We start from the raw sequence: 18270 nt of genomic DNA, 5'->3' as shown, positions 1-18270 counted from the left end.
GATGAGCTTTTTTGAACAAAACTACATTCGTTATGGACCTGTGATACCTGGAAGTGACATCTGATGAAGAGAATCAAAGGTAATGAATTATTTACATAGTATTTTCGATTTTAGATCTCCCCAACATGACGTCTAGTCTGTATCGCAACGCGTATTTTTCTGGGCGCAGTGCTCAGATTATTGCAAAGTGTGATTTCCCAGTAAGGTTATTTTTAAATCTGGCAAGTTGATTGCGTTCAAAAGATGTAAATCTATAATTCTTTAAATGACAATATAATATTTTACCAATGTTTTCTAATTTTAATTATTTAATTTGTGACGCTGACTTGACTGCCGGTTATTGGAGGGAAACGATTTCCTCAACATCAATGCCATAGTAAAACGCTGTTTTTGGATATAAATATGAACTTGATAGAACTAAAAATGCATGCATTGTCTAACATAATGTCCTAGGAGTGTCATCTGATGGAGATTGTAAAAGGTTAGTGCATCATTTTAGCTGGTTTTATGGTTTTGGTGACCCTGTCTTTGACTTGACAAAACATTACACACAACTCTTGTAAATGTACTGTCCTAACATACTCTAAATTTATGCTTTCGCCGTAAAACCTTTTTGAAATCGTAAAACGTGGTTAGATTAAGGAGATGTTTATCTTTCAAATGGTGTAACATAGTTGTATTTTTTAAAAATTTGAATTTTGACATTTATTTGGATTCAAATTTGCCGCTCTTGAAATGCACCTGCTGTTGATGGAGTGCACCACGGGGGGGACGCTAGCGTCCCACCTAGCCCCAAGAGGTTAAGAACTGTAAAATCACATGTTTCACCGAGTCGTGGCTGAACGACGACACGGATAATATAGAGATGGAGGGATTTGAAATGCACCGGCAGAACAGAGAAGCCACGTCTGGTAAGACGAGGGGTGGGGTTATGTGTCTGTTTGTTAGCATCAGCTGGTGCGCGATGTTAAATATTAAAGAAATCTCGAGGTATTGCTCGCCTGAGATACAGTACCTCATGATAAGCTGTAGACCACACTATCTACCAAGAGGTAGAGTACCTCATGATCAGCTGTAGACCACACTATCTACCAAGAGAGTTCTCATCTATATTATTCATAGCCGTCTATTTACCACCACAGAACGAAGCTGGCACTAAGACCGCACTCAACCAGCTGTATAAGGCCATAAAGCAAAGAAGAAAATGCTCATCCAGAAGCAGCGCTCCTAGTGGCCGGGGACTTTAATGCAGGCAAACATAAATCTGTTGTACCTTCTATCAGCATGTTAGATATGCTACCAGAGGAAAATAAACTCTAGACCACCTTTACTCCACACACAGAGACACATACAAAGCTCTCCCTCGCCCTCCATTTGGCAAATCTGACCATAACTCTATCCTCCTGATTCCTGCTTACAAGCAAAAACTAAATCAGGAAGTACCAGTGACTCACTCAATATGAATACATAAATCCAGAAGTGGTCAGATGAAGCAGATGCTAAACTACAGGACTGTTTTGCTGCACAGACTGGAATATGTTCCGGGATTCATCCAATGGCATCGAGGAATACACCACCTCAGTCATCGGCTTCATCAATAAATGCATCGATGACATCGACCCCACAGTGACTTTACTTACATATCCCAACCAGAAGCCATGGATAACAGGCAACATCCGCATCGAGCTAAAGGCTAGAGCTGCCGCTTTCAAGGAGCTGGACACTAATCTGGATGCTTATAAGAAATCCCGCTATGCCCTCAGATGAACCATCAAACAGGCAAAGTGTCAATACAGGACTAAGATTGAATCCTACTACACCGGCTCTGACGCTCGTCCGATGTGGCAGGGATTGAAAATTATTACGGACTATAAAGGGAAACCCAGCCGCGAGCTGCCCAGTGACGCGAGCCTACCAGACGAGCTAAATGCCTTTTATGCTCGCTTTGAGGCAAGCAACACTGAAGCATGCATGAGAACACCAGACGTTCAGGATGACTGTGTGATAACGCTCTCGGTAGCCGATGTGAGCAAGACCTTTAAACAGGCCAACATTCACAAAGCCGCGGGGCCAGATAGATTACTAGGACGTGTACCCAAAGCATGCGCAGACCAACTGACTTCACTGACATTTTCAACCTCTCCCTGACCGAGTCTGTAATACCTACATGTTTCAAGCACACCACCATAGTCCCTGTGCCCAAGAAAGCGAAGGTAACCTGCCTATATGATTACAACCCCTTAGCACTCACGTCAGTAGCCATGAAGTGCTTTGAAAGGCTGGTCATGGCTCACATCAACAGCATCCTCCTGGAAACCCTAGACCCACTCCAATTCACATACCGCCCCAATAGATCCACAGATGACACAATCTCAATCGCACTCCACACTGCCCTTTCCCACCTGTGAGAATGCTGTTCACTGACTACAGCTCAGCATTCAACACAATAGTGCCCTCAAAGCTCATCACTAAGCTAAGGACCCCTGGGACTAAATACCTCCCTCTGCAACTGGATCCTGGACTTCCTGACGGGCCGCCCCCAGGTGGTAAGAGAAGGCAACAACACATCTGCCATGCTGATCCTCAACACCGGAGCCCCTCAGGGGTGTGTGCTCAGTCCCCTCCTGTACTCCCTGTTCACCCACGACTGCGTGGCCAAACACGACTCCAACACCATCATTAAGTTTGCTGACGACACAACAGTGGTAGGCCTGATTACCAACAATGAGACAGCCTATAGGGAGATCAGAGAACTGGCAGTGTGGTGCCAGGACAACAATCTCTCCCTCGATGTCAGCAAGACAAAAGGAGCTGATCGTGGACTACAGAAAAAGACGGGCCAAACAGGCCTCTATTAACATCGACGGGGCTGTAGTGGAGCGGGTCGAGAGTTTCAAGTTCCTTGGTGTCCACATCACCAACGAACTATCATGGTCCAAACACACCAAGTCAGTCGTGAAGAGGGCACGACAACACCTTTTCCCCCTCAGGAGAGTGAAAAGATTTACAAACGACCTCAACTAACCTGTACCCCGGCACACTGACTCGGTACCAGTACATATTTTTACTTTAGTTTATTTGGTAAATATTTTCTTAACTCCTCTTGAACTGCACTGTTGGTTAAGGGCTTGTAAGTAAGCATTTTACGGTGAGGTCTACACCTGTTGTATTCGGCTCATGTGACAAATAAAGTTTGATTTGATTTGGTGTTGCAGAGTGTTAATGATCTGGCTGTAGATCTGAAGATTACATGTTCAATCCCACAGTTACCAGTATTTCTCTGGGTTAGTACTCTTTAACCATGTTTCAGTTACCAGTATTTCTCTGGGTTAGTAGTGGATGTTATCATCCTAATATTATAGAATGTTAGATAAAACCCTAACTAGAAAGTATTGGGGAATTTTAGCTAATGTTCTGGGAATGTTCCCAGTTTGCTGGGTTAACACATCTGATAAAGCAGCCAATCATTTTTGTTCAAAGCACGATCATTTCTTTTCGAATGTTACAACTCTGAACACAATGAGAACATGTTCAATAGCACATTCCCTACCATTTAGGTTTGAAATGATACAATAAATATTATTTTAGTTTGGGCTTGTTTGCTGCTGTCTTGGCACAGCTCTCCAAAAATAGATTGTAAAATAGATTTTCTTATCTTATTGGAACCACATTAATAGAGAATAAATAAATTGTTTTCTTTATGAAGGGACGATAAAGACAAATTAATGAAACTAATTTCTCTCTCTCTCTCTCTCTCTCTCTCTCCACCCCTCTCTCACTTTCCCTCCATCCATCTCTCTCTCTCTCTCTCTCTCTCTCTCTCTCTTCACCCCTCTCTCACTTTCCCTCCATCCATCTCTCTCTCTCTCTCTCTCTCTCTCTCTCTCTCTCCACCCCTCTCTCACTTTCCCTCCCTCCCTCCATCCATCCATCCATCCATCCATCCATCCATCCATCTCTCTCTCTCTCTCTCTCTCTCTCTCTCTCTCTCTCTCTCTCTGTCTCTCTCTCTCTCTCTCTCTCTCTCTCTCTCTGTGTCTCTCTGTGTCTCTCTGTGTCTCTCTGTGTCTCTCTGTGTCTCTCTGTGTCTCTCTCTCTCTCTCTCTCTCTCTCTCTCTCTCTGTGTCTCTCTGTGTCTCTCTGTGTCTCTCTGTGTCTCTCTGTGTCTCTCTCTCTCTCTCTCTCTCTCTCTCTCTCCCCATCAGACCTCAGTCCGTTCCCAGGCCAGTTTGATCGTCAGTTCCCGGGTCTCCCCTCTCTGACGGAGTCTCGTTTTTCCAGTCCCAGAATGCACTACCCCGCCACCTTCACCTACACCCCTCCCGTCACCGCCGCCATGTCGCTAGGCTCCGCCCACTACCACACCTACCTGCCACCTCCTTACCCCGGTTCAGCCCAAAGTCAGAGTGGACCCTTCCAAACCAGCAGTACTCCCTATCTTTACTACGGGGCCTCCTCCGGGTCGTACCAGTTTTCCATGGTTCCTGGGGGGGACCGCTCACCCTCCAGGGTGGTTCCTCCCTGCACAAGCGCCTCCACCGGCAGCTCCCTGGTTAACCCTAACCTGCCCAGCCAAGGTGGGGGCGAGGGGGCGGTGGAAGGGGATGGGAGTCACAGTAACTCCCCTACTGTACTCAACAATGCTGGGGGGCGCATGGACGAAGCCGTCTGGAGACCTTACTGAGAAGGACAGAGGAGGAGGAGTTGGAAAAGATGAAAGAGGCGGGAACAGGAGGAGGAGGAAGAGGAGGAAGATGAGGAGGAGGAGGAGGAGAGGAGGAAGAGGAGGAGGAGTTGGAAAAGATGAAAGAGGCGGGAACAGGAGGAGGAAGAAGAGGAGGAGGACGATGAGGAAGAGGAGAAGAGGAGGAGGAGGAGGAGGAAGAGGAGGAAGATGAGGAGGAGGAGGAGAAGAGGAGGAGGAGGAGGAGGAAGAGGAGGAGGAGGAGGAGGATGAAGAGAAGGAGGAAAGGAGAGGAGGCCCGAAAGAAAGTCGGCGTGACATCTGATGTCATGGTTTTTAAAAGCACAAAACCTTTTAAAAAGGGAGCTGTTGATTTGTGATGAATAAACACAACTATATACTCTGAGATATATACTCTGAGATAAAATAACGAAAGAAACAAAAGGAATGACTAGTATGAACCTGTCTGGAGGAATGTGTTGTGGCCAGACAGACAGACACTACAAAGGGATCTCGTCTCCTCTCAGCGTCAATGAGACACAAACATCAACAATTATGGCAGACCGCCGGCCCCAGTGGAGAAGACATTATAATACTAAAGTATTACCACATAGTATCATTGTACTACAATACTATTATATAGTACTATACCATAGTACTACAATACTATTATATAGTACTATACCATAGTACTACAATACTATTATATAGTACTATACCATAGTACTACAATACTACTATATAGTACTATACCATTGTACTACAATACTATACCATAGTACTACAATACTATTATATAGTACTATACCATAGTACTATAATACAATTATATAGTACTACAATACTACTATATAGTACTATACCATAGTACTACAATACTACTATATAGTACTATACCATAGTACTACAATACTACTATATAGTACGATACCATAGTACTACAATACTCCAGTATCATCATCCACAGCCTACAAGACAATTCTTCAGGCTGTTTTTAGCAGATGGCTTGTTTTGGATTTCTATAAGGCTTTTAGCTGAGTATGTTATGTACTAAGACAATATAACAGGACTATATAACAGGACTATATAACAGGACTATATAACAGGACTATATGACAGGACTATATATAACAGGACTATATAACAGGACTATATATAACAGGACTATATATAACAGGACTATATAACAGGACTATATAACAGGACTATATAACAGGACTATATGACAGGACTATATATAACAGGACTATATAACAGGACTATATATAACAGGACTATATATAACAGGACTATATGACAGGACTATATAACAGGACTATATGACAGGGCTATATGACAGGGCTATATAACAGGACTATATAACAGGACTATATGACAGGACTATATAACAGGACTATATATAACATGACTATATAACAGGACTATATAACAGGACTATATAACAGGACTATATATAACAGGACTATATAACAGGACTATATAACAGGACTATATAACAGGACTATATATAACAGGACTATATAACAGGACTATATATAACAGGACTATATATAACAGGACTATATAACAGGACTATATGACAGGACTATATATAACAGGACTATATATAACAGGACTATATAACAGGACTATATATAACAGGACTATATATAACAGGACTATATAACAGGACTATATGACAGGACTATATGACAGGACTATATGACAGGGCTATATAACAGGACTATATAACAGGACTATATAACAGGACTATATAACAGGACTATATAACAGGACTATATAACAGGACTATATATAACAGGACTATATAACAGGACTATATGACAGGACTATATATAACAGGACTATATGACAGGACTATATATAACAGGACTATATATAACAGGACTATATATAACAGGACTATATAACAGGACTATATAACAGGACTATATAACAGGACTATATATAACAGGACTATATAACAGGACTATATAACAGGACTATATGACAGGACTATATATAACAGGACTATATAACAGGACTATATAACAGGACTATATAACAGGACTATATATAACAGGACTATATAACAGGACTATATAACAGGACTATATAACAGGACTATATGACAGGGCTATATGACAGGACTATATAACAGGACTATTTAACAGGACTATATATAACAGGACTATATATAACAGGACTATATAACAGGACTATATATAACAGGACTATATATAACAGGACTATATAACAGGACTATATAACGGGACTATATAACAGGACTATATATAACAGGGCTATATGACAGGGCTATATAACAGGGCTATATAACAGGACTATATAACAGGACTATATAACAGGACTATATAACAGGACTATATAACAGGACTATATATAACAGGACTATATGACAGGACTATATAACAGGACTATATATAACAGGACTATATAACGGGACTATATAACGGGACTATATAACAGGACTATATATAACAGGACTATATGACAGGGCTATATAACAGGACTATATAACAGGACTATATAACAGGACTATATAACAGGACTATATATCAGGACTATATAACAGGACTATATAACAGGACTATTGAACAGGACTATATAACAGGGCTATATAACAGGACTATATAACAGGACTATATAACAGGACTATATGACAGGACTATATAACAGGACTATATAACAGGACTATATAACAGGACTATATAACAGGACTATATGACAGGGCTATATGACAGGGCTATATAACAGGACTATATAACAGGACTATATAACAGGACTATATAACAGGACTATATATATATTAGGACTATATATAACAGGACTATATAACAGGACTATATAACAGGACTATATAACAGGACTATATATAACAGGACTATATAACAGGACTATATAACAGGACTATATAACAGGACTATATATAACAGGACTATATATAACAGGACTATATAACAGGACTATATAACAGGACTATATAACAGGACTATATAACAGGACTATATAACAGGACTATATATAACAGGACTATATAACAGGACTATATAACAGGACTATATGACAGGACTATATAACAGGACTATATAACAGGACTATATAACAGGACTATATAACAGGGCTATATAACAGGACTATTTAACAGGACTATATAACAGGACTATATAACAGGACTATATATAACAGGACTATATAACAGGACTATATATAACAGGACTATATATAACAGGACTATATAACAGGACTATATAACAGGACTACATAACAGGACTATTGAACAGGACTATATATAACAGGACTATATATAACAGGACTATATATAACAGGACTATATAACAGGACTATATATAACAGGACTATATAACAGGACTATATATAACAGGACTATATAACAGGACTATATAACAGGACTATATATAACAGGACTATATGACAGGACTATATAACAGGACTATATATAACAGGACTATATATAACAGGACTATATGACAGGACTATATAACAGGACTATATGACAGGACTATATAACAGGACTATATAACAAGGACTATATGACAGGACTATATGACAGGGCTATATGACAGGGCTATATAACAGGACTATATAACAGGACTATATAACAGGACTATATAACAGGACTATATAACAGGACTATTGAACAGGACCATATAACAGGACTATATAACAGGACTATTGAACAGGACTATATAACAGGACTATATAACAGGACATGACTGAGTAGCAAAAGAGGACAGGAATATTTCTGCTACCATGGTGATGACAGTCACACACGCATTACCATAGCGATGATGAGAGCCACGTATATGTTATTGTGCGGTGGTGTGAACAGCGAGTTTGCTTTAAAATGTCTGTACACTCATTTTATATCAACGAATTAAAATGGTAATATTATTTGTGAAATGATGTGGGTCGAGGAGTTTTAACTTATGAAGCCATAAATTAAGTAATGTATTTGTTTTAACTTGAGGGTAAAATCGTAATCTGAATATTTTTGATGCATGTGTTTGTATATGTTTCATTAGATCCACTCTTGTCTGTCTTTTTCATTAATCATTTAATAACAGATCCAAAGATGTATATTTTTCTCTGTAAAATAACAATAATTCTGTCTGAATTACATTTTAGTCATTTAGCAGACGCTCTTATCCAGAGCGACTTACAGTAGTGAATGCATACATTTCATACAATTTCATACTTTTTTTTTTGCTGTGCTGGCCCCCCCCGTGGGAATCGAACCCACAACCCTAGCGTTGCACACACCATGCTGGGATTGTAAACACCACGCTGGGTTTGTAAACACCACGCTGGGATTGTAAACACCACGCTGGGGTTTGTAAACACCACGCTGGGGATTGTAAACACCACGCTGGGGTTTGTAAACACCACGCTGGGATTGTAAACACCACGCTGGGATTGTAAACACCACGCTGGGTTTGTAAACACCACGCTGGGTTTGTAAACATCACGCTGGGTTTGTAAACACCACGCTGGGTTTGTAAACACCACGCTGGGTTTGTAAACACCACGCTGGGGTTTGTAAACACCACGCTGGGTTTGTAAACACCATGCTCTACCAACTGAGCTACATGGAAGGCTGAATGATGACGTCCTTGTACATACAGCAACGACATGCTAGTTAACAGAATAAAACAACGATCTCTGACTTCACGCGGCAATAACATGTCTCGGTGCCCTAGAGCAAGGCACTTAACCCTAATTGCTACAGAGGCACTTTGCAATGGTGACCCTGGTCGTGAGCCCAGCACCTGTGTTTGTCAGGGTGATTTGGGAAATCACATTTCCATTAGACACTTGAGTGTAAGCGCCCACAAAATTATTATTATTATACAAAAGCAATATTTATACATAGTGACACAGGTACACAGATACACAGGTACACAGGTACACAGATACACAGGTACACAGGCACACAGGTACACAGGTACACAGGTACACAGGTACACAGGTACACAGATACACAGGTACACAGGCACACAGGTACACAGGTACACAGGTACACAGATACACAGATACACAGGTACACAGGCATACAGGTACACAGGTACACAGGTACACAGGTAGGCTAAAGATCAAGATGGTTGTGCCAGGCTTTTTTGGTGTCCACAACACACGGTACTGTATGGTGTATCTACATTAACAATCACATCCACTATCACATATAGGGTTGCAAACAAGAGGTAGCTTATCCAAAAAATCCCAGGTTTTCTAGAAATACAGATTGAATGATTGGGACATCCTGGAATTTGACAACACAAATCACATTCACAACAGTATGTTCACTACTGTAAATCGTTATATTTCAATGAGATTTACGACGACTTGGTTACTAGCGGTTACTGATCTGCTGCGATTTGCTACAGATGACTTTCTAAAAATACTATCTTGGTGTCTAACACTTAAAAGCACAACAGTAAAATATTATATATATATATATTATTTTTTTCTTTCATTTATTAATTAATTTATAATCCTCCCACTGTTGTTGAAACATTATTTTTTTTATTTTTTTATTTTAAAGTCTGGATCAAAATGTTTTTTTTTTTTTTCTTTGAGTTTATTTATTATTATTTTCTTTCTTCTTGTTATGTTTTATTTTATTGTCACAGTAGAATCTGACCACAGTCCAATATTCCTCACGTTAGGACGTTACCGTAGCAACACAGTATACAGAGAGAAGACGTTTCCAGTTATCTTACTAAAACCCATGTGACTGGAGGTGATGGGTAATACATACCATACAGGACAGGTTGTTTCTATCATAAACCACTGTCTCTGTCTGTCTGTCTGTCTGTCTGTCTGTCTGTCTGTCTGTCTGTCTGTCTGTCTGTCTGTCTGGCGGGCGGGCATTCAGGTTATGTTTCTGTCCCTAATGTCACCCTATTCCCTATGTAGTCACTACTTTAGACCAGAGGTCTGTCCCTAATGGCACCCTATTCCCTATGTAGTCACTACTTTAGACCAGAGGTCTGTCCCTAATGGCACCCTATTCCCTATGTAGTCACTACTTTAGACCAGAGGTCTGTCCCTAATGGCACCCTATTCATTTACATTTACATTTAAGTCATTTAGCAGACGCTCTTATCCAGAGCGACTTACAAAATGGTGCATTCACCTTATGATATCCAGTGGACAACCACTTTACAATAGTGCATCTAAATCTTTTAAGGGGGGGGGGGGGGGTTAGAAGGATTACTTTATCCTATCCCAGGTATTCCTTAAAGAGGTGGGGTTTCAGGTGTCTCCGGAAGGTGGTGATTGACTCCGCTGTCCTGGCGTCGTGAGGGAGCTTGTTCCACCATTGGGGTGCCAGAGAAGCGAACAGTTTTGACTGGGCTGAGCGGGAACTGTGCTTCCTCAGAGGTAGGGGGGCCAGCAGGCCAGTGGTGGATGAACGCAGTGCCCTTGTTTTGGGTGTAGGGCCTGATCAGAGCCTGAAGGTACGGAGGTGCCGTTCCCTTCACAGCTCCGTAGGCAATCACCATGGTCTTGTAGCGGATGCGAGCTTCAACTGGAAGCCAGTGGAGAGAGCGGAGGAGCGGGGTGACGTGAGAGAACTTGGGAAGGTTGAACACCAGACGGGCTGCGGCGTTCTGGATGAGTTGAAGGGGTTTAATGGCACAGGCAGGGAGCCCCGCCAACAGCGAGTTGCAGTAATCCAGACGGGAGATGACAAGTGCCTGGATTAGGACCTGCGCCGCTTCCTGTGTGAGGCAGGGTCGTACTCTGCGAATATTGTAGAGCATGAACCTACAGGATCTATTCCCTATGTAGTCACTACTTTAGACCAGAGTTCTGTCCCTAATGGCACCCTATTCCCTATGTAGTCACTACTTTAGACCAGAGGTCTGTCCCTAATGGCACCCTATTCCCTATGTAGTCACTACTTTAGACCAGAGGTCTGTCCCTAATGGCACCCTATTCCCTATGTAGTCACTACTTTAGACCAGTGGTCTGTCCCTAATGGCACCCTATTCCCTATGTAGTCACTACTTTAGACCAGTGGTCTGTTCCTAATGGCACCCTATTCCCTATGTAGTCACTACTTTAGACCAGTGGTCTGTCCCTAATGGCACCCTATTCCCTATGTAGTCACTACTTTAGACCAGAGGTCTGTCCCTAATGGCACCCTATTCCCTATGTAGTCACTACTTTAGACCAGTTGTCTGTCCCTAATGGCACCCTATTCCCTATGTAGTCACTACTTTAGACCAGAGGTCTGTCCCTAATGGCACCCTATTCCCTATGTAGTCACTACTTTAGACCAGAGGTCTGTCCCTAATGGCACCCTATTCCCTATGTAGTCACTACTTTAGACCAGAGTTCTGTCCATAACGCAGGGTAACGGAGGGTAACGCAGGGTATCGGAGGGTTAGGAAATGAAAGCTGAGAGAAACATGGCTGGGTTCAAGGCTATAATACCCTGGAGATAGTGCTCCACACACACACACACACACACACACACACACACACACACACACACACACACACACACACACACACACACACACACACACACACACACACACACACACACACACACACACACACACACCACACACACAAACCACACACACACACACACACACCACCACACGCAGCAGTGCCTTCCTCCTAGCCTCCGGAGTGGATTAGAGTTGTGTTACAGCAGTGCCTTCCTCCTAGCCTCCGGAGTGGATTAGAGTTGTGTTACAGCAGTGCCTTCCTCCCAGCCTCCGGAGTGGATTAGAGTTGTGTTACAGCAGTGCCTTCCTCCTAGCCTCCGGAGTGGATTAGAGTTGTGTTACAGCAGTGCTTTCCTCCTAGCCTCCGGAGTGGATTAGAGTTGTGTTACAGCAGTGCCTTCCTCCTAGCCTCCGGAGTGGATTAGAGTTGTGTTACAGCAGTGCCTTCCTCCTAGCCTCCGGAGTGGATTAGAGTTGTGTTACAGCAGTGCCTTCCTCCCAGCCTCCGGAGTGGATTAGAGTTGTGTTACAGCAGTGCCTTCCTCCTAGCCTCCGGAGTGGATTAGAGTTGTGTTACAGCAGTGCCTTCCTCCCAGCCTGCGGAGTGGATTAGAGTTGTGTTACAGCAGTGCCTTCCTCCTAGCCTCCGGAGTGGATTAGAGTTGTGTTACAGCAGTGCCTTCCTCCTAGCCTCCGGAGTGGATTAGAGTTGTGTTACAGCAGTGCCTTCCTCCTAGCCTCCGGAGTGGATTAGAGTTGTGTTACAGCAGTGCCTTCCTCCTAGCCTCCGGAGTGGATTAGAGTTGTGTTACAGCAGTGCCTTCCTCCCAGCCTCCGGAGTGGATTAGAGTTGTGTTACAGCAGTGCCTTCCTCCTAGCCTCCGGAGTGGATTAGAGTTGTGTTACAGCAGTGCCTTCCTCCTAGCCTCCGGAGTGGATTAGAGTTGTGTTACAGCAGTGCCTTCCTCCTAGCCTCCGGAGTGGATTAGAGTTGTGTTACAGCAGTGCCTTCCTCCTAGCCTCCGGAGTGGATTAGAGTTGTGTTACAGCAGTGCCTTCCTCCCAGCCTCCGGAGTGGATTAGAGTTGTGTTACAGCAGTGCCTTCCTCCTAGCCTCCGGAGTGGATTAGAGTTGTGTTACAGCAGTGCCTTCCTCCTAGCCTCCGGAGTGGATTAGAGTTGTGTTACAGCAGTGCCTTCCTCCTAGCCTCCGGAGTGGATTAGAGTTGTGTTACAGCAGTGCCTTCCTCCCAGCCTCCGGAGTAGATTAGAGTTGTGTTACAGCAGTGCCTTCCTCCTAGCCTCCGGAGTGGATTAGAGTTGTGTTACAGCAGTGCCTTCCTCCCAGCCTCCGGAGTGGATTAGAGTTGTGTTACAGCAGTGCCTTCCTCCTAGCCTCCGGAGTGGATTAGAGTTGTGTTACAGCAGTGCCTTCCTCCTAGCCTCCGGAGTGGATTAGAGTTGTGTTACAGCAGTGCCTTCCTCCTAGCCTCCGGAGTGGATTAGAGTTGTGTTACAGCAGTGCCTTCCTCCTAGCCTCCGGAGTAGATTAGAGTTGTGTTACAGCAGTGCCTTCCTCCTAGCCTCCGGAGTGGATTAGAGTTGTGTTACAGCAGTGCCTTCCTCCTAGCCTCCGGAGTGGATTAGAGTTGTGTTACAGCAGTGCCTTCCTCCTAGCCTCCGGAGTGGATTAGAGTTGTGTTACAGCAGTGCCTTCCTCCTAGCCTCCGGAGTGGATTAGAGTTGTGTTACAGCAGTGCCTTCCTCCTAGCCTCCGGAGTGGATTAGAGTCGTGTTACAGCAGTGCCTTCCTCCTAGCCTCCGGAGTGGATTAGAGTTGTGTTACAGCAGTGCCTTCCTCCTAGCCTCCGGAGTGGATTAGAGTTGTGTTACAGCAGTGCCTTCCTCCTAGCCTCCGGAGTAGATTAGAGTCGTGTTACAGCAGTGCCTTCCTCCTAGCCTCCGGAGTGGATTAGAGTTGTGTTACAGCAGTGCCTTCCTCCTAGCCTGCGGAGTGGATTAGAGTTGTGTTACAGCAGTGCATTCCTCCTAGCCTCCGGAGTGGATTAGAGTTGTGTTACAGCAGTGCCTTCCTCCTAGCCTCCGGAGTGGATTAGAGTTGTGTTACAGCAGTGCCTTCCTCCTAGCCTCCGGAGTGGATTAGAGTTGTGTTACAGCAGTGCCTTCCTCCTAGCCTCCGGAGTGGATTAGAGTTGTGTTACAGCAGTGCCTTCCTCCTAGCCTCCGGAGTGGATTAGAGTTGTGTTACAGCAGTGCATTCCTCCTAGCCTGCGGAGTGGATTAGAGTTGTGTTACAGCAGTGCCTTCCTCCTAGCCTCCGGAGTAGATTAGGACCCTGGAAGTGGCTTCAGTATTGAAACTCTAAAAGACAAAACAACATGTCTTTTCATTTGAACTCAGTTGAAATATTATACGTCGTATTTCATCTAAACTTTGAACAATGGCTGAACAATATTACTTGTAATTGAACCTATGATAGTCGTTCTGTTTTGTTTCCTCTGAGTATCAGACCAGACAACATGTCTCTCTCTCTCAGCAGAATGAGTCCCAAATGGCACCCTATTCCCTATGTAGTGCACTACTTTAGACCAGAGCCCTATGGTACCCTATTCCCTATGTAGTGCACTACTTTAGACCAGAGCCCTATGGTACCCTATTCCCTATGTAGTGCACTACTTTAGACCAGAGCCCTATGGTACCCTATTCCCTATGTAGTGCACTACTTTAGACCAGAGCCCTATGGTACCCTATTCCCTATGTAGTGCACTACTTTAGACCAGAGCCCTATGGCACCCTATTCCCTATATAGTGCACTACTATAGACCAGAGCCCTATGGCACCCTATTCCCTATATAGTGCACTACTTTAGACCAGAGCCCTATGGCACCCTATTCCCTATATATAGTGCACTACTTTAGACCGCCCAAATGGCACCCTATTCCCTATATAGTGCTTTAAAGGCTTTTTACTTAGAAAGATCTCCTCTGGTCTCCTCTGGTCTCCTCTAGTCTCCTCTGGTCTCCTCTAGTCTCCTCTGGTCTCCTCTGGTCTCCTCTGGTCTCCTCTAGTCTCCTCTGGTCTCCTCTAGTCTCCTCTAGTCTCCTCAGGTCTCCTCTAGTCTCCTCTGGTCTCCTCTGGTCTCCTCTAGTCTCCTCTAGTCTCCTCTGGTCTCCTCTGGTCTCCTCTGTAGTTGACTGGTCTCCTCTGGTCTCCTCTAGTCTCCTCTGGTCTCCTCTGGTCTCCTCTAGTCTCCTCTGGTCTCCTCTAGTCTCCTCTGGTCTCCTCTGTAGTTGACTGGTCTCCTCTGGTCTCCTCTAGTCTCCTCTGGTCTCCTCTGGTCTCCTCTAGTCTCCTCTGGTCTCCTCTGGTCTCCTCTGGTCTCCTCTAGTCTCCTCTGGTCTCCTCTAGTCTCCTCTAGTCTCCTCTGGTCTCCTCTAGTCTCCTCTGGTCTCCTCTGGTCTCCTCTGGTCTCCTCTAGTCTCCTCTGGTCTCCTCTGGTCTCCTCTGGTCTCCTCTAGTCTCCTCTGGTCTCCTCTAGTCTCCTCTAGTCTCCTCTGGTCTCCTCTAGTCTCCTCTGGTCTCCTCTGGTCTCCTCTAGTCTCCTCTGGTCTCCTCTAGTCTCCTCTAGTCTCCTCTGGTCTCCTCTGGTCTCCTCTGGTTTTCTCCACAGGTGCAAATATCTCCTTTGGTCAGAAGCCCTGTTTATACCTGTTTCTAACATGCAGCCTTCATCCTGATCGTGTCCTGATTTTGACCTGATCTTGTCCATTTACACTTATAAGATCTGATCACAATGCATCTTTTAATTGTCTACTCCTTTATAAAAATGTGGGCACAATCAGAATGTGGACAAAATCAGGCTATAGGACACATGTTAGCACCAGGTATAAACGGGGCTTTAGTGTGGCACAGTTCATCTCAGTCAATCTGTCATTTGGACAAAGAGCTTTTTTTTTTCAAAAGGGACAATCAAGCTGACAACAGTGAGTGAAATTGGCATTGTGATTGTAAATTTTTATATGTTTTTAAGAATAAAAATGATTTTATTACTGCTGTGTGTTTTCATTCATTCCTCCTGTGTTATGTCATCATTTGAGAGTAGACAGAGGTAGCTTGGTACTATAATATAACACCTTTGCTATCCTTTACACTCTCCACACACACACACTACTGTACTCACACACACTACTGTACTCACACACACACACTACTGTACTCACACACACACACTCCTGTACTCACACACACATACTACTGTACTCACACACACACACACACACACACACACACACACACACACACTACTGTACTCACACACACTACTGACTCACACACACACACTACTGTACTCACACACACATAATACTGTACTCACACACACACACACACACACACACACACACTACTGTACTCACACACACACTACTGTACTCACACACACACACTACTGTACTCACACACACACACTACTGTACTCACACACTACTGTACTCACACACACACACACACATACGCACACACACACACACACACACACACACACACACACACACACTACTGTACTCACACACACACACACACTACTGTACTCTCACACACACACACACACACACACACACACACACACACACACACACACACACACTACTGTACTCACACACACACACTACTGTACTCACACACACACACACTACTGTACTCACACACACACACACACACACACACACTACTGTACTACACACACACACTACTGTACTCACACACACACACACACACACACTACTGTACTCACACACACACACACACACACACACTACTGTACTCACACACACACACACACACACACACACACACACTACTGTACTCACACACACACTACTGTACTCACACACACACACTACTGTACTCACACACACACACACACTACTGTACTCACACACACACACACACTACTGTACTCACACACACACTACTGTACTCACACACACACACTACTGTACTCACACACACACACACACACTACTGTACTCTCTCACACACACACACACACACACACACACACACACACACACACACACACACACTACTGTACTCACACACACTACTGTACTCACACACACACACACACACACACACACACACACACACACTACTGTACTCTCACACACACACACACACTACTGTACTCACACACACACTACTGTACTCTCACACACACACACACACTACTGTACTCTCACACACACACACCCACTACTGTACTCACACACACACTACTGTACTCACACACACACACACTACTGTACTCTCACACACACACTACTGTACTCTCACACACACACTACTGTACTCACACACACACTACTGTACTCACACACACACACACACACTACTGTACTCTCACACGTCAGGCTGGGACGAAGTCTGTTGAACATTAAAGGAAAGGACCACAAGATATACGTGTTAAAGGGAAGATCTATATGGTTTAATGTAAAGATGTTAAAGGTGAGGATATTTAATGATAATATGTTTAATGTGGGGATATTTAATGTAAAAGTTTTTAATGTGAGGATAATTAATGTAAAGATGTTTAAAGATTGGGTATTTAATGTGAGGGTATTTAATGATAATGTTTTTAATGTGAGGGTATTTAATGTAAAGATGTTTAATGTGAGGATATTTAATGTAAAGATGTTTAATGTGGGGGTATTTAATGATAATGTGTTAAATGTGAGGGTATTTAATGATAATGTGTTTAATGTGAGGGTATTTAATGATAATGTGATTAATGTGAGGGTATTTAATGTAAAGATGTTTAATGTGGGGGTATTTAATGATAATGTGATAAATGTGGGGGTATTTAATGATAATGTGTTTAATGTGAGGGTATTTAATGATAATGTGTTAAATGTGAGGGTATTTAATGATAATGTGATTAATGTGAGGGTATTTAATGATAATGTGTTTAATGTGAGGGTATTTAATGATAATGTGTTTAATGTGGGGGTATTTAATGATAATGTTTTTAATGTGAGGGTATTTAATATAAAGATGGAATCTAGACGGAGAAACAAAACGTCC

The 18270-nt window shown here is 43.3% G+C and overlaps 1 protein-coding gene across 1 annotated transcript in view; it reads left to right on the top strand.

Annotated features, from left to right (window-relative positions):
* Positions 1 to 4744, top strand: part of LOC106591869 (runt-related transcription factor 2) — a 68968-nt gene extending 64224 nt beyond the window's left edge. Inside the window, exon 6 of the mRNA XM_045721227.1 lies at positions 4206 to 4744. Within this exon, the coding sequence (XP_045577183.1) occupies positions 4206 to 4684 (479 nt within the window). The 3' untranslated portion in view covers positions 4685 to 4744. The remainder of the gene's footprint in view (positions 1 to 4205) is intronic.
* Positions 4745 to 18270: the final 13526 nt, after the last annotated feature.

This window comes from Salmo salar, chromosome ssa06 (assembly GCF_905237065.1).
Source record: "Salmo salar chromosome ssa06, Ssal_v3.1, whole genome shotgun sequence".
Classification (NCBI taxonomy): domain Eukaryota; kingdom Metazoa; phylum Chordata; class Actinopteri; order Salmoniformes; family Salmonidae; genus Salmo; species Salmo salar.
This window is presented reverse-complemented; position numbering and strand designations above follow the sequence as displayed.